This window comes from Lithohypha guttulata (genome assembly GCF_036872675.1).
Source record: "Lithohypha guttulata strain CCFEE 5908 chromosome Unknown scaffold_5, whole genome shotgun sequence".
In the NCBI taxonomy this organism is placed as follows: Eukaryota; Fungi; Ascomycota; class Eurotiomycetes; order Chaetothyriales; family Trichomeriaceae; genus Lithohypha; species Lithohypha guttulata.
Window position 1 is genome coordinate 2,454,295 of NW_027042754.1, and position 23,564 is coordinate 2,477,858.

At 49.6% G+C, this 23,564-nt stretch overlaps 9 protein-coding genes across 9 annotated transcripts; 3 read left to right on the forward strand and 6 right to left on the reverse strand.

Annotated features, from left to right (window-relative positions):
• Positions 1-401: 401 nt before the first annotated feature.
• LTR64_007388 (uncharacterized protein) lies at positions 402-1,629 on the forward strand (the record flags this gene model as incomplete). Its single annotated transcript, XM_064901708.1, has 2 exons — positions 402-1,397; positions 1,456-1,629. The coding sequence occupies 2 exons, from the start codon at positions 402-404 to the stop codon at positions 1,627-1,629; spliced, it is 1,170 nt and encodes a 389-aa protein (XP_064752784.1).
• Positions 1,630-2,463: 834 nt separating this feature from the next.
• LTR64_007389 (uncharacterized protein) lies at positions 2,464-3,552 on the reverse strand (the record flags this gene model as incomplete). Its single annotated transcript, XM_064901709.1, has 4 exons — positions 2,464-2,783; positions 2,844-2,910; positions 2,971-3,146; positions 3,204-3,552. 4 exons carry the CDS (start codon positions 3,550-3,552, stop codon positions 2,464-2,466), a joined length of 912 nt encoding a protein of 303 aa, XP_064752785.1.
• A 1,645-nt stretch (positions 3,553-5,197) lies between these two features.
• PAN1 (actin organization and endocytosis protein) lies at positions 5,198-9,715 on the reverse strand (the record flags this gene model as incomplete). The annotated part of the gene is made up of 2 exons (XM_064901710.1): positions 5,198-6,416; positions 6,468-9,715. 2 exons carry the CDS (start codon positions 9,713-9,715, stop codon positions 5,198-5,200), a joined length of 4,467 nt encoding a protein of 1,488 aa, XP_064752786.1.
• A 526-nt stretch (positions 9,716-10,241) lies between these two features.
• Positions 10,242-11,070, reverse strand: RPB11 (DNA-directed RNA polymerase II core subunit; the record flags this gene model as incomplete). The annotated part of the gene is made up of 4 exons (XM_064901711.1): positions 10,242-10,424; positions 10,474-10,583; positions 10,635-10,693; positions 11,054-11,070. The coding sequence occupies 4 exons, from the start codon at positions 11,068-11,070 to the stop codon at positions 10,242-10,244; spliced, it is 369 nt and encodes a 122-aa protein (XP_064752787.1).
• Positions 11,071-11,602: 532 nt separating this feature from the next.
• On the forward strand, positions 11,603-12,588 carry SDH2 (succinate dehydrogenase complex, subunit B; the record flags this gene model as incomplete). The annotated part of the gene is made up of 3 exons (XM_064901712.1): positions 11,603-12,008; positions 12,060-12,211; positions 12,262-12,588. The coding sequence occupies 3 exons, from the start codon at positions 11,603-11,605 to the stop codon at positions 12,586-12,588; spliced, it is 885 nt and encodes a 294-aa protein (XP_064752788.1).
• Positions 12,589-13,528: 940 nt separating this feature from the next.
• LTR64_007393 (uncharacterized protein) lies at positions 13,529-14,796 on the reverse strand (the record flags this gene model as incomplete). Its single annotated transcript, XM_064901713.1, has 2 exons — positions 13,529-14,713; positions 14,764-14,796. The coding sequence occupies 2 exons, from the start codon at positions 14,794-14,796 to the stop codon at positions 13,529-13,531; spliced, it is 1,218 nt and encodes a 405-aa protein (XP_064752789.1).
• A 588-nt stretch (positions 14,797-15,384) lies between these two features.
• ADP1 (FAD-dependent urate hydroxylase) lies at positions 15,385-18,731 on the forward strand (the record flags this gene model as incomplete). The annotated part of the gene is made up of 2 exons (XM_064901714.1): positions 15,385-18,447; positions 18,495-18,731. 2 exons carry the CDS (start codon positions 15,385-15,387, stop codon positions 18,729-18,731), a joined length of 3,300 nt encoding a protein of 1,099 aa, XP_064752790.1.
• Positions 18,732-18,839: 108 nt separating this feature from the next.
• Positions 18,840-19,637, reverse strand: LTR64_007395 (uncharacterized protein; the record flags this gene model as incomplete). Its single annotated transcript, XM_064901715.1, has 1 exon — positions 18,840-19,637. One exon carries the CDS (start codon positions 19,635-19,637, stop codon positions 18,840-18,842), a length of 798 nt encoding a protein of 265 aa, XP_064752791.1.
• Positions 19,638-20,305: 668 nt separating this feature from the next.
• LTR64_007396 (uncharacterized protein) lies at positions 20,306-21,385 on the reverse strand (the record flags this gene model as incomplete). The annotated part of the gene is made up of 1 exon (XM_064901716.1): positions 20,306-21,385. One exon carries the CDS (start codon positions 21,383-21,385, stop codon positions 20,306-20,308), a length of 1,080 nt encoding a protein of 359 aa, XP_064752792.1.
• Positions 21,386-23,564: the final 2,179 nt, after the last annotated feature.

Sequence of the window (23,564 nt, forward strand, 5' to 3'; positions counted from 1 at the left end):
CACCTTACTTCGCACCGCTAGAGTGGCTGCGGGTGAAAAGCAAAACAGTTTTGCCATTTGCACCTCTGTTACCATAGAGCCACTGGGGTTAGCGACGTATTGGCAAACCTGAAGCATGACCCAGCTAATTTCGAGACGTTACTCTTCGTTCATTCGCTGCTTTGTTTACGAACTTCCCCAAGCAATACTAAAATTCTCAAGAAGTTTGCGTCGTCCCTCGAGCTGTTTCCTTCTCGACCTCAGTATAAATATGCAGCAAGATATCCGTTGCACGACAATACCATGACTTTGCATGCTCACACGTTATAGTGAATGTTCATAAGGACCATATCAACCATCGTGATAGCACCAACGAGAGAAAGCTATATATGCCTGCCCACACCTGCCAGTAGCACAACACGATGGCACATCCCCTCACACCATACCAAGAAACGCGATCTCACAAAGCAAACCGCCTGCAAGGGAAGCCACTTCCCTCCTCAGGATCTGCTCTTCATGGCAATGGAAATATGATGCTGGATCAGAATGTTATACTTGGTGTACTGGACACCCTCAAAGGAGACATGCCACCGAAAGTTCTCGCCTATATCATTCGAATGCCTCACGGGCAGATGAAATCGCTCGCTTTCCTTCTCGGACAAGTCCAGAATGGCATTGATATTGACTGGCTGAGCGATGTCATTCTCTCCGAAGACCCTAGTCATCAACAGCAACCTCCTCGGCCCTTGACACCTTCGGCACTCGTGAGGCGGCATCCTTCTGTGCAATCTGGACACTCACAAATGACTGACTGGTCTGGGAATACATACCTTGCGCCAACTCTTGGCTCTCATGAAAGCTGGCAACTTCCAGGCTGCTCGTCAACCAAAGAGATCCCAGAAGAGAACAACTCATTGTATGGAGCTCTAGACGATGGCACACTCTATCACCCATATCCTGCCAATTACGCAAATCCGACTTTGGCTTTTGAAACTCCTGTACCAGACAAATTACACCACATGCAGCCGATTCACAGTCATCCCTCCGTATCGGTTGACGTTGACCAGGATCTGGGCCCTACTCATCAATATCCGCTAAACTGTCAGTCGTTCCTGCTCGAAGACGAGGCAGAACCTTATGAAGGCTCACCTAAACAATCGGTCCCCTCTTCAAGCTCGAATTGCCCTGGCTTTCATGAGCACAGCCCTGCAGGCTTCAACTATTATCAGTCGTTCGTTCCAACGTCGACATCAGAGTCGAGAACGCTGTATTCTGGCCCTACGTACTACCGTGGATCACAGAAGACTGGTCCGACGACGGAATCTGAGAGGGCCTTGCTCAATAAAATTCTCAAGACCTCATCTATGGCCTTCATCGACTACCAGCATCCACAGCGATCAGAGGAAATATGTCGCTCGGTATGTCCGAAGTGTCCGAGCGACTTCGTGAATCGAAACGAACTTGCTGCTCACGTAGAAGCCGAACACGATCGACCCTTCGAATATCTGTGTTCACATTGTGCCTTCAGTACCTATCGGTATGCGCATTTTCAAAGACACCACACAACGGCACACAAAAATTGCTCGACTGAACAGCCTGATGCATCCACAGATTCACCTTGCCGTCAAGTTCGATCTACAGGCCCTTTGAAAAGGATATGGGGATGCTACTTCTGTGTTTGGCACTTTTCAGATATCCACTCGTGGGCTAAGCATCACATTGACAAGCACAAAGGATTGAAGAGCAATCAATTGAGCTTCACCTGGCTCATAAGAGTCTATTATCACACGAAAAACTGCATGTGTTGTGGCAAATGGAGATCGAGCAACTTGAGAAAAGCACTGGTTACCATTGGCAAATCAAATGGTCTGAAGAGGCAATCGATGAGGAACGTGACGCTCTGATTCAGGAACTTGAGACCACGGACTTCTTTGCAGACGCAATCGCTTGTCAGACCGTAGTAAAGAGTGCAATGGATGCAACGACACAGCACAAGACACAGTTGGAGCCAGTGCAGAACGACGAGAAATCTGGCAAACGGCCCCCTACATCGTCGCCCACGGGTTATAGACGACCCAGGTCGTTTCGAGATCGGAAGAATATCCATAGGCAGAAAAGTTCACCGACATCGAATAAGGCGGCGTCAGATGATCGTTCGTCGGCATCTGATTGTACACGCTTCGAAGAGACGATCAGAGGACTGCAACGTTTGCCAGTACGTTGTGCACAGTGAAGCTTGCACATGTGTGGTGCCTCGGCGCCTTTTTCAATCTCATTCGGATTTACCTCCTGGAGTCTAGACAACTGCTCTTTCCGTGGCCTTGAGGATCTAGGGATCCGAAAGCAGAGGACCAGTCTCACGTCCAACACAACAGAAAGATATCCAGATTTCCTGACATCAAGATCATCTAGGCAGTATTTTTTGCACATCCCCTGTATCAACACAGACCTCTTTCCCATACTATTTATCTATCCATCCAACATTTACTGCACATATTTCCTCCAATTATGTACATCCTTGTAGCGCAGCACCTCCCTGATTTTCCTATTACTCAGAGGAGCCTCGTACTCTCCCATCTCACGTGTAACCTTCGTGTTTGGGCACTCTTTTGCAAGAAACTCCTTTGTCGTCATATCCCGAACGGTGATTGTGTCGTTGGTTGCGTTGAAGACTTGGAAGCCCAATCCATCTTTCTTGATGGCCAAGTCACATATTTGACCAAGGTCTCTGGCGTCGATATATGACCAGGCATTTCGCTTTCTGGTGGATGGATTGTCGAGGTATTTTGGGAAGTCTTGAGCGTCTGTAGTGGCTCGGTTAGTAAATCTTGCAAAACTAGATATACTTGTACGTCACCACTGACATTCATGGGGTTCAATAACATTGCCAATGCGAAAGTTGTAGATGTCGTTGCCGTATCGACGAGCGAACTGTAGATATGTCAATCAGCTGTCGTGACCTTTCGACTTGCGAGTCGGAGAAGCATTTACACCTCTGGACACCCTCTCTCCGCAGAGCTTGCTCAGAGCATAAGAGTCCTCGGGGTCATTATCGTAATCCTCCTCCAAGGGGAAGGAGTGATAATCGGCATCTCCTTGTGCAAAGCAAACGCCGTAGGTCGTCTCGCTGCTGGCAATGAGGATCTTCTTGACGCCCAGTTTGCATGCTAAGGTCTTGAGGTTAGTCTAGCTTTATGTGAATTCAGCCAGGCACAGGCACTTACCAGCTTCGATCACGTTGTATGTGCCTCTGACGTTTGCTTGGAACATCTCATCATCAGGCACAAGCAGATTGCGTGCATAGGCAGCGAAATGTATAACAACATCGGGTGGAGGTGGAAGTGTTTTGTCCCCATATCCACTCATGTCAAAGTGACTAGTCAAAGCATTGAAGACTTGTCCAGATTGTGTCAGGTCCGTTTTCAGAGTATAGACACCAGCGCTGGAGTCAGGAAATGGTACCAGGTCCAGGTTGAGGACCTTATGGCCTTGAGCGAGAAGGTATGGGATGACATGTCGGCCAGCCTTGCCACTGCCTCCAGTGAACACGATGCGTTTTCCAATCGAAGCCATTTGCGGTGCGGTGTTCTATACACGGTCAACAGTCCCAGGACGGAGTGTTTGTCAAGAATAATCAGCGAGTACACTCAACAGTTCTACACATTAGCGACATCATGAGTTCTGGCAGGGTCGAGCTATGCATATGTCATGACAGTCAATTGAATTGGAGAAGACTGATTATGGGGCTGCTTTTCAGACAGTTGTTGATTCGGAACATGTCGAGCTCCCGACCACCAATTTTGGGTACATGATGCGTCCACGTGACGTACTGAGAAACGTCTGTCTCACCGAAACGACCCCTGCCACACAACATGACGAGAGATCTGGGAAAGTGACTTCAGAGGTCTTTGCTCATGGGCAGGCCTATTGATACGTCGCTCTGATGTTGGTAGCAATTTCCCAAGACACGTACTTGCCTCGTTGAAGTATTGCCGTATAGTAGGCGGCTCAGGGCATCAGAGGCGGCAAGATTACAGTCTGTCACGGCTGAATTGCTCGCTGGCGACGTACTCGCACCATCAAGCTGGGAAACTACCCGAACACGTCTGAAGGTCGAATTTCGAGCATACTGCCAAATTCTCAGCTTGTCAAAGACCTTTTCTTTCTGGGTACACCGGAGGTAAGTTCAGCAATCAGGTTCTTTGAGCTTGATTCAGACACATACGCCACTGTGCCTTCGATGCGGCGATGTCTAGCACTGCTTTCACCTGTGCTCACGACTGCACACGAGCGTTCTGCCATTCACAGGCTCTACTGGCTGTGCCAGCTGGCCTCCAAGCATGCCGCTTATCTGAACCTCTCACGCGAGACCAGTGGGCAGACGCCCACGCCTGAGCAGATGCACTAAACCTTACACAAACATGCCTATCGATCATGGCAAGAGTATCGAGACAATCAGGTCTACGAGCACTAAAGAAACGAAGAACGAAAGGAGCGGAAAGTTACGCTGTCAAGAATCTGGGCTAGTGACGAAAGAAGCTAGCTCAGTACCGCCACATACAGCCCTACACGTTGGCCTGGCACGCCGTATAGGCTACCAAACCTTCTCATCACAACTCACTGCGCCAGGTACAGGCATGTACCGGGACAGAACGATTGAGAAACATCATGATTCACACGCTCTGTGTGTCTGAAATGTCATTACCGCGCCGATGCGTGGGCAATGCGGCACTTCGACTCACTGGCATTACGACAATGAAAACACACGTCAGTTTACGTACGTGTGCTGCTAGCGTGTTGAGACCTACTGTGTGCTGGTCTTGAGTCAACGGTGTGCTATGCGCGTGTCAGCACAGGTTCTAGACGTCCGTTTGGCGTCAATTGATGTGAACGATAATCGTAGTACGCGGTCGATTCGTTACGTGTAGGCGATGCATGCATAAATGCACATTGTGTATTCGTTGTGCCTTCAATACACATCAGTTTACTTACGGGTGGTCGTCCCGGGAAAACGCAGGAGGGTCGAAAACATGCAGTTTTACATTACACTAGTACGTATCTGGAACGACCTCGACATTCGTACGGAATTCGGGATTTCTCTATCAGATGCTTCCAAAAGTACGTATGTATCTACACACGTCTTTATCTCTCGCACGCTCTGTAGGCCTTCTTACAGTCCTAACCAAACGCAGTGTACGTAGTGCTGCTACAACAGGACTTAGTTCAGAACTCGTCCAGCAACATTACTCGTGCTTCGATCGCTGGTTTGCACCTTCTTCAAAGGCTTGCCGCCTCGAATATCGCCAAGTAAAGCTCCTAACCCTCCTCCAGCAGTTGGGGTTGGCACAGGAGCCATTCCTGGTGGCGGCGGCGGAGGAGCGTTAGGAGCCCCCATACCAGGCATCGGAGGTGGTGGCGGTGGGCTCCCTGCACTTGCAAAAGAAGGCATAGGAGGAGGTGGCGGAGGTGCACTAGGAGCACCGAAACTTGGTAGTGGTGGAGGAGGTGGTGCGGCAGCAGGTGCATCGAACATGCTTTCGGACGTGTAATCCTCGTCAAATGCTCCTGGCATTTGAGGAGCAGTCGGTGAGCTTACGTTAGGTCCAGCAGAAACTGGTGTTTGTGGTTTGCTGTCCATGGCTGAAAGTGGACGAGGTGGTGCCATGGTACCAAAGAGAAGCGAAGCAAGTTGTTTGGCCGAGCCACCAGTAGGTCCATCTTCTGTATCGCTATCATCCTTGTCAGAGCCTGCTGCAGACCACTCATCTTCTTCCTGTCTTCGGCGAGAGACAGGTCCGGTAGCTTGTGAAGTCAAAGGCTTAGCGGCTTCTTGTTGCGCAAGTCTAGCGAACGGATTAGTAGATGGTAACCCTTTCTGAGCAGGAGGAGAGAAAGGTTGTGCTGCAGCGGGAGGCTGAGGCGAGAAGGCTGGTTGTGACTGTTCGGATGCTTGTGACATTTTTCGGAAGTAGGGATTCTTGGATTCGTGCATTGGCGGCGGGCTCGTCATAGGTGTAGCTGATGTGGAACTAGCATCTGAGGAGGGGACTGGCGGAGCGATTGAAGGTACAGGTGGTGGTCCATTTGGAGGTTCGGCCGCAGATACAGGTGAGCGTACTGGGAGACTCGCAACGGAGCTGTCCTGTGGTGTAATCTGAGCAGGTCCTTCGTCATCCGACGATGAGTCGTCGTCGCCCAGGTTCTCAAGCTGCCTTTGCAGTTGTCTTTCGCGTTCACGAGCGGCTTCAATCTCGGCGCGTCGTCTGGCCAGCTTCTCCTCCTTTTCTTTTGCCTCTTTCTCAGTCGCCTTTTTCTTTGCCTTTTCCTCAGCCTTCTTGAGCTTGCCTTGGCGAACTTGTTCTTCGAGTGCTTTGAGGCGGGCATCGGCTGCTTGTCGCTCTCTTTCTAAGTCATCTTCTTGTGATGCAGCTTGTTGCCTAGACCATGTTAGTAAGATAGATGTCTACGGAAGATTCGTTCACACTTACTCGAGTTTCATCCTCTCGACTTGCTGCGCTTTCTGATCGGCTTCCAGCTGCTTTACAGCATCTGCTTCAGCATGCGCCTTGGCTGCTGTCTCTGCTGCCTGCTTTTCACCTTGATCGATACTTTCCTGTCTTCCCTTTCGAGATGGTGGTGGAGGTGGCTTCTTGGCTGGCTTCGGACTTGTAGGTGGTGCAGCCGCTACACCTTCACTGACGAGCCTAGCTTGTCGTTCTTGTTCTCGCCTTTCATCCTCTTCTTGTGCTTTTCTTAGTCGTTCTTCTCTTTCACGTTTCTCTCTTTCTTGTCGCTGCTGTACACTTTCGCCCGCATCTCCCGCCGATTTCAGCCCAGCCGCCGCCATTCGATCTTGGATACGTTTCAGGGCTCTCTCTTTCGCAGATGAAACTCTGTCTGCGTGAGATATGTTCGATGTCATGGAAGAAGAAGAGGCAGTCTGAGTTGGTGGAGGAGGTTTCGTGTAGGTGGCACCGTTCGTGGGAGTAGCATCCCGGTTACTCGTAGAGGCTTGCTGTGAACTTGGCCGCGATGCTTCTTCCTTTCGAACTCTAGCTGTTCGGCTGTTTCTTTGGAGATCATAGATTAGCTCTCGCACTTCGTCCTCGACTCCCAATGCTTCCTCCCACCTACGACGTTCGTGTTCCTGCGTCGTGTTTTCATTCTGATCACGTAACCCATCCTCTAAGCTTGCAACAAAGTCTTTGACACTCTCTTCTACATCCCGAGTCATTCCCTCGTTCTTCTCTTGCTCGGTACGAATTGCTGTTCGCTCTTGTTCGAGACGTTGCTGGCTTGCACCTTCGTCTTCTGTCTGCGGTACAGGTCTTCCGGCAAGCTCGGCGGCACGAGCTTGCATACGTGCTCGGGCTCTAGCCTTGATCCGGTCACCCTCTGTGACCTGGCCGCCAGGACCAGTTCCGACTATGCTAGAAGCACCGCCAGGGTGAGCCTTAGCGTCTTTCAACCTGAAGAGTTCCAATTTTGCTGTTGCAATGTCCTTCTCAACCCTCCGAACATCAGAAGCAAGCGCAGGAATTCGATCTTGGTATCTCTGAAGCTCCCTTCGAAGCGATCTTCGCTCGGTCCCTGTGTCAGCTGTGCCCACGGTGGAGTTTGGGTGAGTGTCTATATCATCTTGTATATGACGAACCTGACGGAACAGTTCTTCAGCCTCACGACGATCGCGGCGATCAAGCACATCGTCATCTTCTTGTTGACGCTCGTCGGAGAAGTCTGTTGCATCCACAAGGATTTTCTTCTCCCTGATCCTCTTCCGAATCTGGTCGGGAGTCAATTCATCGTAGCGCGAGTCATCAGACATTTCAGATCCCTGAGCAGGCGACGGTGTTCGACCCTCAGCTCCAAGTCTTCGTCTTGCACTAGAGCGGTAGCCGATGTCGTCGTCATTGTTTCGGAAGACTGTAGCATCCTTTCGTCCACTAGCAACAGGAGAGCCTGCCCGAAAGGAGTGGCCCTTCAGGTAGCTGACACCTGTCTTCTGAGGCTGCAAGAAAGCACCACTTTGCTTTCTTGTTTCGGCATCCTGTCTTAGCATGTTCCGTACCGTGTCTAGAGAGCTGTCAATGTTTCGAGCAGAAGGTGGTATTAGCTCAGGAGGTAACCGGTTCGGTACCGGGTAGCCATTGAGCTTTCTGTAGATTAAGTGCATAGCTACAGCAAACTCATCCATATTCAAGCGACCTCGATTGCTGGGATCTGCCAATGTCCAGAGAGCTTCGAGGTCCTTTTGATCGAGTCCACTCTGACCCATGATCTCAATGGCAGTCTCGCCACTGATAAAGCCCTTGTGAAGACCGTCCCAAGCCTTAAATAGATCATCGTAAATCTTTTTCTCGTCCTTAGTGATTGCCCAAGGGATTTTGGCTGACCCTGTTAGGCCTTGCGTTGTGAAGCCCTGCTCTCGACCTTGCTGAGGCATCAATTGACTTCTCAGTGCCTCGATGTTAGGCAGCCCAGTGGCGGGTGCGTTGACAAAGCCCCACTGACCAGGCAGGCCAGTTGGTTGTGCTTGAAGTGCGCCAATTCCTGTTTGAGACGGGGAAAGTCCTTGACCTAGTCCTGTTGGCATTGGTGGCATTGGTGGCATTGGCGGGCGTGGGCCGCTGTAGCCTGTCGCAGCTGGATTCTGCATGAAGCCAGTAGGCTGTGATTGTATATTTTGGCTCATTCCAGGTACTTGTAGGTTCTGACCTTGCATTGGAAATCCTGTGGCTTGTGGTTGCAATCCAGTTCTTTGCGCCATGGCAGCATTGTAGAAGCCAGTCGGCTGGGCCGTGAGCTGGTTGAGCAATTGCTGGTTACTTGGCTGCTGAGGGATTGGCTGTTGTGGAGCAGGAGGTGAGACAGCATTCTGCCTCAGAGGAGCGTCGAAATCGGGCACGTTTGTTCGCGGAGCTGCCCTTGAGGGTTGTTCATCGGGAACGCCGAAGGAGATGATATCAACCATACTCGACACCTCGTTCCTCATCTTCTCAGGAAGAGCAGGGGGCAGAGCCTGGCCAGTTAGTCTCAGATTACACAAGTACATGGCCAACGCGAATTCCGGAAACAGAAGCTGTCCGGACTTTGTCGTATCGGAGAGAAGCCATATTTGTGACAAATCCGCACCTGGCAGTTTTGAGCGCAGTAAAAGATCTTTCGCTTTCTCTCCATCTAGTGCTTGGTTGCTGCCTGCCGCAGACTTGAACAATTGCTCGAACTTTGCTTGGTCGGTCGAGGTGATGAAGGACAGACGCATGTTTGGTATTCTACCACCTCTGCCTGCAGCATCTTTCGGAGGAGTTGGAGGGACGGCAGCTGCTTGAGTGAACGAGGCAGCTATCTGTGATGAGGTCTGCTGCGGTCTCAGCGGTTGTGGCGGCGGCACTGCCTGGCTTTGCTGTGGCTGTTGGAGCTGCTGCTGTTGACCGAAACCGAGCTGTGATTGATTGAAGCTTGGTTGTTGCTGTTGTTGTTGTTGTTGGTTGTAGCCAGGAAAGCCTGTCGCTTGGGGCTGCTGTTGAGGAGCGCCATAGCTCTGCTGCTGGTTGAAACCAGGATAGCCAGTGGCCTGGGATTGCAATTGCTGTTGTCCACCAAAGCCAGTAGGTTGCGGCGCGAAAGGAGACGGGTTACTCGGCTGATATGAATTAAACGACGGCTGCCCGTACTGCCCAGCTCCTGGCCGAGCACTATTAGAGCCTCCTAGGAAGGAGTTCGACTGCGAAAACATAGTTGCACGTGAACTACAACCTGAATGAATAGTTTTAGGTGTGCAAGACCGGAGATGAAGGCTTTCAAATTGACTACTAGTACTGCTACAACTGTATCGAGAGGTAAGCCTCATGCGGCCACCAGATTCCCCAGGTAGTAGCTCTGCCGAAGTGACGCATTGCGCAGCAGAGAAGCCACGCTCAAACGCGTGGCAGTTCATCAGCTCGTGCGTTTCGCTCCACTTTTACATCGACAACCAAAATCATCTCTAGGAGGATATTATATACGTATCCTACATGGAACGAGCAGAGCAAACATCAATGTAGCTTGCTTTACTGAGGTGTTCGACCAGTGCATGCAGCCACGATCGCTATGAAGATCTCAACTTCATTGCCCAAAACTCATTTGTGACCGATCCGCTAATTTGAGGCTCTACTATGCACATCAAACAAATGCAAAAAGTGCAATCTTCCAATCAGCTGTACCTACAGCTCTCCCGAATACCACAACGCCATGCTGAACTTCAAAAGATGTATGACTTTCGTCTATATGCCATTTTGATCTTGACCAACCATTTTCCGCAACTCATACTCCCGCTTAAATTCACCGGCAAACTCGTTGAGGTCTTTGACAAGGTTCCTGCATGCAGCAAGGAGGGCTTCTTTGGGTGAGATGGTGCCGTCAGTTTGTACACGTAGCTCGAATGTTGGAAAGACCGGATGTGGCACCTGAGACTCAGTCAATAGCCATCCTCCAGGGACAGTGGTTAGCACTGACTCGGTAGGCAGAGAAGAGGACGTGTTCTGATGACAATAGCTTCGATCGAAGCAGATTAGCCAAAGTATGATCCTCTTTGTTGAAGTGAAAGTAGGAGGTATTTGCCATTCCTAGCAGCTGATTAGCTCTTGGTTATCAGGAAAGATTGTGTCAGTGCTCACGAGTATCTATCTTCTCCTCGATCTTCTTTTCGTCTGGTCCGAGAATGAAAGACTCGAATCTGTAGATCGATGTATTAGCATCTGTCTCAATGTCCAGGTTCAAGGTACTATATAATAAACCCCGTCTGATTGACCATGAATGGTAGAGAGTCATGTGCTTCGTCATTCATATGGACACTTCTGACTGGGTCTTGGGGATATGGCTTGTAGGCCATTAACCTTCTTCGCATGCTGTCGATGGGTATAACGAGAAAAACGTTCTTGTTGGTAGAGGCATTGTAAGGTTGTCACAGCCTTCTTCCTGATCATCCAACCAGAAAACAGAAGGCCGTGCCTAAGTGATTGATGTACTCCCCGTGACATAAAGGCAGATTCTGAATCTCTCCTGGACTAAAGCATCCATCCTCCCTCGAACTTACCTGTCAGGTGCGTTCATCTTGTCGGTTTCTCTGTAGCGCGTGTGAAATCTTCAAGTGGATATCGATTGCTGTGAGGAGGAGCTTGTTCTTGATGGCACTATTCGAGAATTCCCTAAACAGCAATGCGTGTAGAGAATTCAGTAAAGCGAGTGCGTGGTAGAAGTATCGTGTCTGCGCTATGTTGTTCGTCTCTTGTGTCACTGGTGATATTCGATGCTGAACATGAATCTCCTAACCGCCCTTGCCTAGAATCCGCGCTAGTAGAATTGTATGTACGGCATAGCAAAACACCCTCAAGCGCTTCTGTACGGTTGTGCTTGGACGTTCCCTCGGCACGCACGGCTTGGATACAAGCAGTTTCTGGTTGGCTGGTTCCGGTCTCGAGCTCATCATAGAAGGTCCAACGCCACCCACCCACAACTTCTTCCTCACTCCAGATCCTCATCGAATTCTGGCAAGTTCGAGCGCAGTTTCTTATATTGCTCACTTGTTTCCCTATATCACGGCAACAAGTCAGTACTCCTAACACTTGTCTTCGACCTCTGAACAATGGCCTCTCTCCGCTCTGCAACACGTTTGGCGCAGCCTGCGCGCTCGCTCTTTACTCGATCAGCTGCTCGTACATATGCAACCGTATCAGTGGAAGACCGATCTCCTAGCAGACCGGTCGTGCCGCCTTCCAAGACATCGACTGTCGAAGAGCCTGCACCAGAGAAGGATGCAAAGTACAAGACATTCCATATCTACAGATGGAACCCAGATGAACCAACGTCGAAACCACGAATGCAAAGCTACAACCTCGATCTGAACAAGACTGGACCCATGGTACTGGATGCCCTGATCAGAATAAAGAACGAGATGGACCCTACTTTGACCTTCCGGAGAAGTTGCAGAGAGGGTATCTGTGGTAGTTGTGCTATGAATATTGATGGTGTCAACACCCTGGCATGCTTGTGTATGTTATGCTCAAAACAAATACAAAATACGACAGCTAATTGTCTTTCAGGCCGAATTCCTACAGATCCTGGCAAGCAGACTAGGATATATCCATTGCCACACACCTACGTCGTGAAAGATCTGGTACCAGATTTGACACATTTTTACCAGCAATACAAATCGATAAAGCCATATCTGCAAAGAGATACCAAGCCAGAAGATGTGAGTCAAAATCAAGCTCTAACCTTGGCTGGCGTACTGACAGTTTACAGGGCAAGGAAAACCGACAGTCACGCGAGGACCGAAAGAAGCTCGACGGTCTTTACGAATGTATTCTGTGTGCCTGCTGCTCAACATCATGCCCTTCATACTGGTGGAACAGCGAGCAATACCTTGGTCCTGCTATCTTACTACAGTCTTACAGATGGCTCGCTGACTCACGAGACGAGCGAAAGGCTGAACGAAAGGAGGCACTCGAGAACAGCATGTCACTTTACCGATGCCACACTATTCTGAACTGCTCAAGAACTTGCCCGAAGGGTCTGAATCCTGCAAAGGCCATTGCCGAGATCAAAAAGAGCATGGCATTCGGCAGGTGAGCTTGGGGTAATTTTCCGTCTTTATCGGAACTATCCGACCACATCCGATGCCCTTGTTTTCACGTTGGGATTATGACATCCCGAACGAAGCAGCACGGTGTTGGAGCACAAGACACGTTAATGGGCCAAGAGAGAGCCTTCCGTGTGAAGCATGAGGCTACCAAGCCTCGACCTTGTCTGACTATTTTAGAATCGGAAGCTGGTCATGGCGTGTGGATTTGAGCGAGTGTATATATATGCTTAGTTTTAGCTAAGCTGGTTTAACATGATTCACGTTTGAAAAACATCCCTAGACCAAGGTTGTTCGTATCGTAGCCTGTCCAGCTATTTGCCTCATCCTGCTGTAACCATTTGATCTGGCACAGTAGACGAGTAAACATCTTTGCATTGAATGCCTGCCTCATGGTGGCCTTGAGGCCTTACAGCCTCACCCTACTCACAACCACTGTTTAAAATCCTCGCCGCCTCGTCGATCTCTCTTCCTTTTCTTCCTCCCATCCTTCCAAGTTTTACACAAATGATGACAACCTCCCACTTCGTGTTTCTTACATGATTGTCCTTCCTACGCGCGAGCACTTCGAGCCCTTCCAGATTTTTTGGACTTAGCGGCTTGGTGTGTGAGTGTGTTTGGGTAGGGTGTGATATTGGCGTCCGGCACGAGCAATTTCTTGTTACATTGCGGACGTGAGGGGAAAAGGGTCTGATTCTTGATTGTGAAGAATAGTATTACTTGGAATGGATTGGGGTGTATACTACCTAGGTATGGCTGAAGTTGAAGAGGGAAGGGTGTGAGATAGATAGACCGGGGTGTTGGGAGATCAGACGTGATTGGAAAAGAGGAACGCGTTGGAGTGTACATGTTGAGTTTATGAAACGACAGCAAGAAAAGTGCGCATCGCACGATACGTTGCATAAGAGAAGAATGCAATGTTTTGCTAATCTACTTTGCTACAGTAGGTAGATCAGCAAAGTCCTCCTCCATGAATGTGCGCAGTGCGTCTAAACCGGCCTTCAAAACGTCGTGTTCGCACACAAATCCGATCCTAACATGTCCTTTGAAGTCTGTGCCATGGCCAAAGCATCTACTGCCAGGTACGAACATAACACCAGTCTTTTTCTGCAATGTCTCACAGAATACGACATCATCTATTGGCTTGCCCGTCTTGTGAAAGCGAACCATGCAGGTTGTACCAGCTAGTGGCTTGACCCACGAGCAAGCCCAGTTGTGCTCATCTATGAAGTCGGAGAGTGTCTCGAGGTTCTTCTTGGCCAATTGTATGTTCCGACTCAGGAGAGCATGAACACAGCGGTCGTTGACTGCTTCCGCAGCAACAGCTTGGTCCAGCATGGAAACACTGATTGTAGTATAGTGCCTTATCTCGGCGATCTTCTCGATGATTTCCTGGTTCTTGCACGCGATCCAGCCCGTTCGAAGACCGGCCAGCGAATAGGCCTTGCTGAAAGAGCCTGTAACGATAACGTTGCCGTAACCCATGTTGATGGCACTGGGCGGGAAGTCGTCAGAACTAGGTTGAATTGAGTGAAAGATTGGCCTGTAAACCTCATCACACAAAATTGTAATTTTCTTTTCTGCAGCGAGCTCCATGATTTCCTCGAGTTGTGGTTTTGGAACAATTGCACCAGTCGGGTTGTTGGGATTGTTGAGGACAATAAGCTTGGTATTGTCCTTGATCATGTTTTTGAGCTCTTCCTGGTCCAGCTTCCATTTGCTCGATGGGTTCATCTTCCACAAGGACACTTCGGCTCCTAGCGAGGCTGGGACCTGGTAGAGTTGTTCATATGTAGGGTATTGACAGATAACATGATCTTCTGGGCCAACAAGAGAATATAGCACCAGAAAGTTGGCTACTATTGCGCCGTTCGTGATCAGAATGCCATCTGAAGTCAAGCCTGCTGCTCGTGCCGAGTAAAGAGATGCAAGGTTCTTTCGCAGCTGGTCATCCCCTCGGATCTGACCGTAGAGAAGCTTGCGATCGGCCACATCAATAGCCTCTCTACTCTGTGCCTTGTTCTCGGAAAGCTCGAGGAGATCATTGATGGATATGCTGGCTGCACAAGTTTCCGCAATATTGAATTTTGCTGTGTTTTCATACTGGTCCATCCACTATAGCGTTAATTAGCATCTGAACGCACCATTTCGACCACTAAACATACTTGCTCAACAGCAAAGGGTGCGATCTTAACCATAGCTAGTGCTTGTAGAACAGACGGCTTGGTTAAGGTTGCTTAATCGCTGGCCTCGAATCTCCTTTTCAAGGACTTCTGATTCTGCGACAGGGCGCATGGTGAATAGACGTGGGCTCCGTAGCTCCATAGCAGAGCAGAATAGTGGTCGGACCAAGGTCAAAAGTTATAGCAACTTCTGGAACTCGAAGGGCGCGACCCCGCGAAGTCCCGTGGTCGAAACACGCCACGGCTCGCGTGTTGGAGAGGTTGATTTACGGGTGCGTTAAGGGCAAATTGGCCTATGACCTGTCGCTTCCGGGTTCCAATGCAGCTCACAAGCCACGAGGAGACCCACCCTGGATGTGCTGCCGTTGCAATTGAAGTCTGCGCATCATGCGATGGATGTTCTTTCCAATGTGCTTCTCGAAAGCTTAGGCACCTGTTCTCCTACCTTCCTCGCCACTGTCTAAGCCGTTCTCACAGATCCACGATCAGCACCACCGATCTACCACTACCACGAAGCTCGACGATGCAGTAGGCAAGCTTATCGCCATATACAAAGAGCTCGACTGAGCCAGGCACCACAATTCTTCTCTTCGGTCACTCACCATGCGATACTTGAGCCTCGTCCTGCTGAGCTCTCTGAGCCTGTGGACATCGACATGGGCCGCCTCAGCTTTCAATAAGAACACGAGCTCGACATATCTGCAGTCACCATTCTCTACCTTCGAAGATCGACCAGATGGATGCCCGCCCTGCCCGAAGTGTTTCGATTGCCACTACCCCGAATTCGAATGCAAGCAGTTTGCTCAGTGTGGCGCTGGGAACGGCAAGTGTATCTGTCCTGCAGGCTTTGGAGGGGACGACTGCGCAGAGCCACTGTGTGGTTCATTAGCCGATGGCAAGGACAGAGCACCAAGGCCCAAAGATCAAGCTACTTGTGATTGTAAAGAGGGCTGGAGTGGTACAAACTGCAATGTCTGCACACAACATCAGGCTTGCAACGCCCTTATGCCTGAAGGCGAAGGTGGCGTCTGTTACAAGGACGGCCGCCTCGTTCATGAGAATTTCCAAATGTGCGATGTGTCCAATAAGCCTATCATTGACCAACTCGACGGCCGCATCGCCCAAGTCACCTTTTCCTGCAACGCCGAAGACGAAACTTGCAACTTCCAGTTCTGGGTCGACCAGAAAGAGTCGTTCTACTGTGACCTCGACACTTGCGATTTTGAAACTCAGGATACAAACAGCCGCAATCAAACAAAGTATACATGTCAGAAGGCCCGCTGCAAATGTATTGCTGATACCTTCCTGTGCGGCGAAGCTGGCTCTGTCGATATTGGCGACTTCCTTATCGAAGAGATTAAAGGTCCAGCTTCGTTGATCACCACCAGAACCGAAGGTGGCAGCTCTAGAGACGGGAGTAGATTCGAAGAACCAGCCATGAACGACCTGATCTCACAGATATTTGGCGACGAATACATCAAGCTCAACTGCTTCTCAGGCGAATGTTTGTATTACACTCAAGTACCTGGGTGGTCCAGACCCATCAAGGAGATCAACACACCTCTGATTGCTGCTGCTATCGCTGGTGTTGCTCTGTTCATCCTGGCCGCCGTTCTCATCGGCTGGTACCTTTCAGTCCGAGCTGCTCGGAAGCGATGGGGCGCCATATATCTGGGCGACAGGACTGACGAGGACACCATTCGTCTGATGATCGACCACAAGCCAATGGCCCTGCAATTTGAGGATGTTCACTACGACCTGAAAGGCAAGGAGATCTTGAAGGGTATCTCGGGTATCGCATCTCCAGGTCAAATCACGGCAGTCATGGGTGCTTCTGGGGCTGGTAAGTCCACTTTCCTGGATATTCTCGCACGTAAGAACAAGCGAGGCACAGTATCAGGAAACATGTACGTCAATGGCGAGAAGATTCTCGATCACGAGTACGGGACTTTAGTTGGCTATGTTGATCAAGAAGATACATTGCTGCCAACCTTGACAGTCGAGGAGACAATAATGACGAGTGCTCTACTTAGATTACCCGGCGACATGGGTCGAGCAGTCAAGGAACGTCGAGTCACTGAGGTTATGCAGCAGTTGGGTATCTATCACATCAGGCACCAGTTCATTGGCTCTGAAGAAGGACAAGGCAGAGGTATCTCTGGTGGCGAAAAGAGACGCGTAGGCATTGCTTGCGAACTCGTCACGAGTCCCAGCATTCTATTCCTCGACGAGCCAACCAGTGGTCTGGATGCTTTTAACGCCTTTAACGTTGTCGAATGCCTGGTAACCCTGGCTAAGACCTATAACCGGACCATTATATTCACCATCCATCAACCTCGCTCGAACATAGTTGCTCTCTTTGACCAGCTCATCTTGCTTGCTAAAGGCCAGACAGTCTACTCGGGACCACTCGCTCATTGCCAAAGCTATTTTGAGCAGATAGGTTACCATTGTCCGCCTGGCTTCAATATTGCTGATTACCTTGTTGACCTCACCATGCACGCAAGTTCACCTCGATCGCCCATAGCGGAGGATGTGCCGAGCCTGGATGAGCATGATCCGCAAGTTAATGAAGACTCAAGCACAAGGGCAGTAAAGTCTATCCGTTCTGCGGCCAGTGAGCGAACGGGCAGTGTCGATAACGTCGAGGCGCCGCCGGCTATCAGACCGAAGGGCAAGAGAAGAATATCTCTCAAGCAGAAACAGGACCGTCAGCTTTTCACACGTAGACGGACTGGTAACGACTCGCCTCCAACACCGCAGACGGATGACGAGGGCACAAGTACAAGGCGGAGTTCCGGCTTACATAGCTGGCTGCAGCTTGGCCGTACAAGTGGACGTGTGCCGCCACAAATCCTTGAGGATCCTGACGATCTTTCGTCTGGTGCAAATACTGACCTCGATATCCTGGTCTCAAGCTACAAGAGCTCTGACATTGCCGGCAACATACACGAAGAGATCAAGTCGTCGATACAAATTGCTTCTTCTGCGAACGGACATCGTACAGGGGACGGACACATTGAGCCTGTCACCGGATCTATCAAGAGCTTCCGGCGTGCGAGTCTGCCACGACAGTTCATCATCCTCTCAGTACGGACCTGGCGCAACCTTTATCGCAACCCTATGCTTATGCTTACACATTATGCTGTTGCAATCTTGCTAGCAGTATTCTCGGGCTGGCTATTCTACGGACTCACCGACAACATCGGCGCTTTCCAGAATCGTCTAGGTCTCTTCTTCTTTCTCCTTGCACTCTTCGGCTTCAGTGCTCTTACTGCTCTGACCACGTTCGGCACAGAGCGCTCAATCTTCATTCGTGAACGAGCCAATGGCTATTATGTTCCAATCAGTTACTTCGCATCCAAGTGCGCCTTCGACATTATACCACTTCGAATTATCCCTCCGATACTTGTTGGCATCATTGTCTACCCGATGACCGGCCTGCAAGCGCATTGGGGAATCTTCTTTAAGTTCATCCTAATTATTGTTTTGTTCAACTTAGCGGCGGCGGCGATCTCCCTTACAATAGGTATTGCGTTTAAGGATGCTGCAATGGCTAACCTTATTGGAGTGCTTGTCATGTTGTTTTCCCTGCTCTTTGCAGGTCTACTGCTCAACCTCAACAAGGACGAACCTACCAACAAGGCGTCGAAATGGTTACAATTGGTAAGTTTTGTTATCGTCTACTCTATGTATTAGCTAACAGTCGGTAGCTCTCCATCTTCCACTACGGTTATGAAGCGCTCATAGTCAACGAAGTATCTACTCTTCGGCTAAAGGACCATCGATATGGTCTAGATCTTGAGGTGCCAGGTGCATCTATTCTCAGCACTTTTGGCTTCGACAACCTTGCGTTCTGGAAAGACACTATCGGTCTAGCTGTCTTTGGAGCTTCCTTCATCGTCATTGCGTATCTGGCGATGCACATTCTGTTGGTCGAGAAGCGATAGCATGAATACTTATTTGGCGACCACAACCTAATGGAAGTTGTGCTTCTTATTATGTACGTTCGATTGAGACAGTAAGATACTGATACACTCTTACACTTGTCTGTGTTCTCAAACCTCGTCTGTCCAATCTGAAAGAGCTTCGCCGTCTTCTTCCTCAGAATCGTCCATGTTTCCGATGAAGACTCCGCCATCCTCCACGGTACTAGTCTCTTCCTCCGACGCATCGACATCTCCTTCATGAGACGACCAGGCCTGCGACGGGTCTGTCCCAACATCCACTGTGTTTGAAGCGGCACCATGTGTTTCTCTGCAAGTCCGGCACATCTTAGCAGCCAAGTCATTAATCACATCCCATGCATGTCGTCGATCGTTCATCACCTGAACATGCATCGTGTTATTTACATCTCGAGCAAACTCTCCCGTCTCAAGGGCCTGCTCGCCAATCTCCTCGATATGATCCCCCATACTCTCCAGCTTTGCCTTCATGACCCTGATGTGATACCTGGCAACACGCAGCTCCTCCCTTACGGTATCTACCTCGTCCTGTAGAGCCTCCATTTGGCGTGCTGTAGCCAGTTGAGATATACTCTCTTGCATGGTACGCAGCATATCCATGACAGGAGTACTCACACGTTGAGCTCTAAGTTGTTGAGGTGCGGGTGGCTGCACTGGCAGGAATGGTGAATGCGGTCTATTCTGGGAGTAAACAGAGTAATGAGAGGGATATATGGCGGCTTGAGGACCGAAATCCGGCGGTGTTGATGATTCCTCTTCAGTCGTGCTGCCCGTTGAGCCACGGTAAGAAGCATATGAGGGCTGTCCTTGCGAAAATGTTGTTGGTCGTGGATTTACTGGGTCTGGTGATATTTGCAAGTTTATCGTGGTAAAGAAAGGTTGTTCTTCCATGGTCGTGATATCGGGCATGGAAAGGTCGTTACGGTTATTGCTTTGTTGTTATTATTGTGCTGATATTTCTGGATACCCTACGGAGACGTGACGGAAATCATGCACAGTCAGCGAGGCAGAGCTTGCAGCTTTTATAGCTGAAGGTTGACAATATTGACTCAGGTGTGGATTGTGGTTTCACTGGCGCAGGACCTGTGAGGACCTGTCCTTGGAGGAACATTTGGTTGGTGGTTTCGAGCCATTTATGATCTCGAAAGACATGTCTATTGTATATATGGATGCAAGATTCATGCTACTGTGGAAGGTTAGTGGTTGAGCATTCGCTGATTCAGGCACGAATGAGCAAAATTGCGGTTCGTTGAGCTGGTCAAGTTCCATCTACACACATCTGACGTCTGCACAATTTTGGGATAGGATTGAATCCGAATAGTCGTATTCCATTTCTGCAGGGCGACCATAATAATTCAGGCCATCGGACTGCAGTGCCTCTTCTTGACAATTTCCAGTATATACAGTAGTGGTTATTCAGTTTATATGTGGTTCAAGCTACAATGAGCTCAAGCAAGGTATCTTGCAAGCACAATGCGTGCTCCTGTAACCAAGAGCGACTTCGACTTGTATATGAAGACCACAGTTTTTAAACTCGAAATCCAAATAGCCGTTTAAGTCTACGCAGAATCAATTATCACCACCTCAGCGTCCGTTTCACCAAGACTCTCCACAGTCAAAACATCTCCAACATTCACTTTGGTTACGAACGCGGCATCTCCTTCACCGAGGACAATGTTTTCTCGACCTGCCAACTTGACTCTTGATTTCTTGTCCCACTTCTCTGATTCAGTGAGATGTACGTAGACGTTGCGGTTCGATTTTGATCGCACTAGGTCCTCTCCTTCTCCACCGACTTTGTACTGGAATACCTTTTTTGGCTCTAGTATACCGGCGGAGAAGACGAGATCTGCGTGGATGGGAATAGTTCCTTCTTTGGCTGGCTTGCCTTCTTTTTCCTCTGCTGGAGTGGCGGAAGGTCCGGCTTTCAATGGTGTGATGATGTTGACGAAGCCTTTACGCTTGTCGCCTTCGGGAAAGGTATCAGTGTGGTAGATTGGAGGTAAAGCGCGCTTCCATGGTAGGGCCCAGATTTGCAGGAAATGTACCCAGTCTGCCTTGTGCTCATTTTGCTCGGAATGTGCGATGCCTTTGCCGCCGGTCGTGAATTGAACGTCGCCTCTGCGCATCCGATAGAAGCTGTCCTTGTTCGATGACTCGGAGCCTTTCTTCTGCATGGAGTCTCGATGTGTTAATTCACCGCTGAGAATGTAGGAGAAGATCTCGGCATCCCGATGGGGGTGTGTGGGGAATCCAGTGTTCGGAGCAACACGGTCCTCATTTAGGACGCGAAGTGAGCCAAAGCTCTCGTATCTTGGATCATACCATGAGGCAAAAGAAAAGCTGTGTTTTGTATCCAACCAGCCATGGTCAGCCGAGCCACGAGTGCTGGAAGGACGATAGGTGATATTAGCGTGCGACAGGGTGTTGGCCATGGTAGTTGCTGCTGATTTTACTGCTGACGTTGTTCGTGCAAGTGTCCCACTGGTCATCAAGTCTATGTTCGAAGCTGTCGTGTCTGTCACTGCGATAATACTTTCGCCCTTGTTGTGGTTGTTCACGAAGTATTGGAGTATGAAAGCGAAGCAAATGGTTGCAACTGTAAGTGCAATATTTCTAAGTGGCAAATCTGCAAACATGGAAGTAAAAGGTGGTACTTATACCTCTTTCTGGAGAACAATCAGATGCATGTAGATGCTTCGTGAAGCACTTATATTGTCGTTCTAGAGGCTTGACTAAAATGTTGTCAGAGCTTACTGTCACTCGATGAGGTAACGGCACAAGGAGGGAGATATGTCAGCATTAGCAAATCAGTGCAAGCAAAAAACTGTCAAGGCAAGCACGAGGGACAATAAATTGCTTCTCCAGTGCGATCGATTTGGTGGAGACCGGCAACTCATGTAGATATAATGCTCAAGCCACGTTGAGGAGTAGGCTCTAGCACTATCTGCTGTACACTCTCGCGGAATTGGATTGATACGTAAACACAATGTTTCGAGCGCAAGTGGACAGTCTCAAAAAAAAAGTTCATTGCTTTACGATGTCATCCGACAGCACATTTGAGGCTCAACTGAAGAAGTGCTCGAAGGTGATCAATCACTGCTGTTACAACAATCGTACAACTGGCTCCACCACACGTCTACGAAGCTTGATAAGCGATGCGAAGTGTTGAGTCGCGCCCAGTGATCTTCAGCTCTCACTCGACGCCAGCAATGTCAGTATGCCTTCTTCGTCTATAAACCGTGGTTCACCTGTGCAGTCTGTTGTACAACCGAGGGTGAGATGGTAGAAACTCGTCGTCCGTAACGCCTGGAGCTGCAACCTCAGCAAGGGCGCGACCTCCGCTTCCAGCACTGCAAGTCCGCCACGCTCTGTGGCCATCCGGGAAAGAGCTTCAAGGTGTATAATCGCCTCGTCGCTGAAACCTGCGTCAGAGGCGAAGGCGATCAGCAGCAGAACAGATTGGACATTCTCATCTGAACTGGCTGTTGTAAGACACGTCAAACGATCTCGCAATAGACGAGTCCCACAACCGTAGTAACGTTGAGCAGCGTCAAGGTCAGCTTCTGCGTCAACCGAGGAGGCAGAGAGCCCCCTGTACAGAAGCATATAGGCTGTAAGTAAGCATCTCGCGCTTTCGCCTGTGCCTCCAATGTAAAGTATCAAGTCATAGTGCGTCGCTCGAACCGCGCTCGGACACAATAGATGTAGGTCTGGAAACGTGTTAGCCATATTATGAACTCCGTAGGTCCAAATGTCCTGGTTGATGCATAAATACAGCAATGTACTGAAGATGCAGACCATTACTCACAACATTCAATTAGGTCATCAGATGTGGTTGGAACTAGTAGTGCCACGTCTTCTTCCGACGATATATCAACCAGCCCACAATCTTCAGAGACCGTTAGTAGAGCAGTTCCTATTACTTCTGGTTCGATGATGTTCGGGCGTAACGAAGTCGAACCAGATTCTTGGGAGGACGTGGCTGACGACGAGTTTGCTTGTTCGGGCGAGGTCACCTTTGGTACCCCTGACTTCAGACTACGTCGCTGCCATCCAGTAATCGAGGTCGTTGGCTCCGTAGTGATCGTAACCGTGCATCTCGCCTTTGTGCGTTGGTGTAGTAGGCTGTATGTCGCTGAATGGCCGACCTCCTACCAGGGTCCTGGTTGTCAACGAAAGTAACGAGCTGTGCTGCAGTTTGTATATGACTAGACAGATCGTCTGTAAATGAAGGAATGCTAGTACTGTGAGACAGTTGGTCTTTCGGCGGCATGTGGCCGAATACTCGTGTGGAAGGAACGTGGGCAGCTTATGCTTGCAGAGGAAGAAGGACATCTGGCTTGTGATGTAGGTAGAAGCCAACTATTCAGAGGCTGACTAGAATCTTTATTGGCAATCAAGTAAGAATGCATTTTGTACATGCGTAATATGTCCCAGATGCTGATCCATGAAATGCGTATGCATCGAACCTTCCTCATGGTCCCTGCCAGCCCTAGTGTATAGCATTTAGGCGTGGTCTCGAGAAGTCAACTGGTGAGCTCAGAGGACAACACGGTCTAGGTTTCAATTTTCGTCGTCGTTGCTACCTATTCGTAAGCGATGTACATGTTGGAAAGTCTGAAGAGTTGCATCGAGAAGAACCGTCGATCAACGAGCAGCCAGACGAGAAAGAAGCGGGTGTCAATGACATGCTTTCTTGCAAACGCACGCTTCCAGAAGCAGGTGAGGTCAGTTACAGTGATCGAGTGTAAGAAGCACAGCTATAGGATGTGTTGCTAGCTCTTCGGCGCAAGGAGATCAGTAATCGTGGCACAG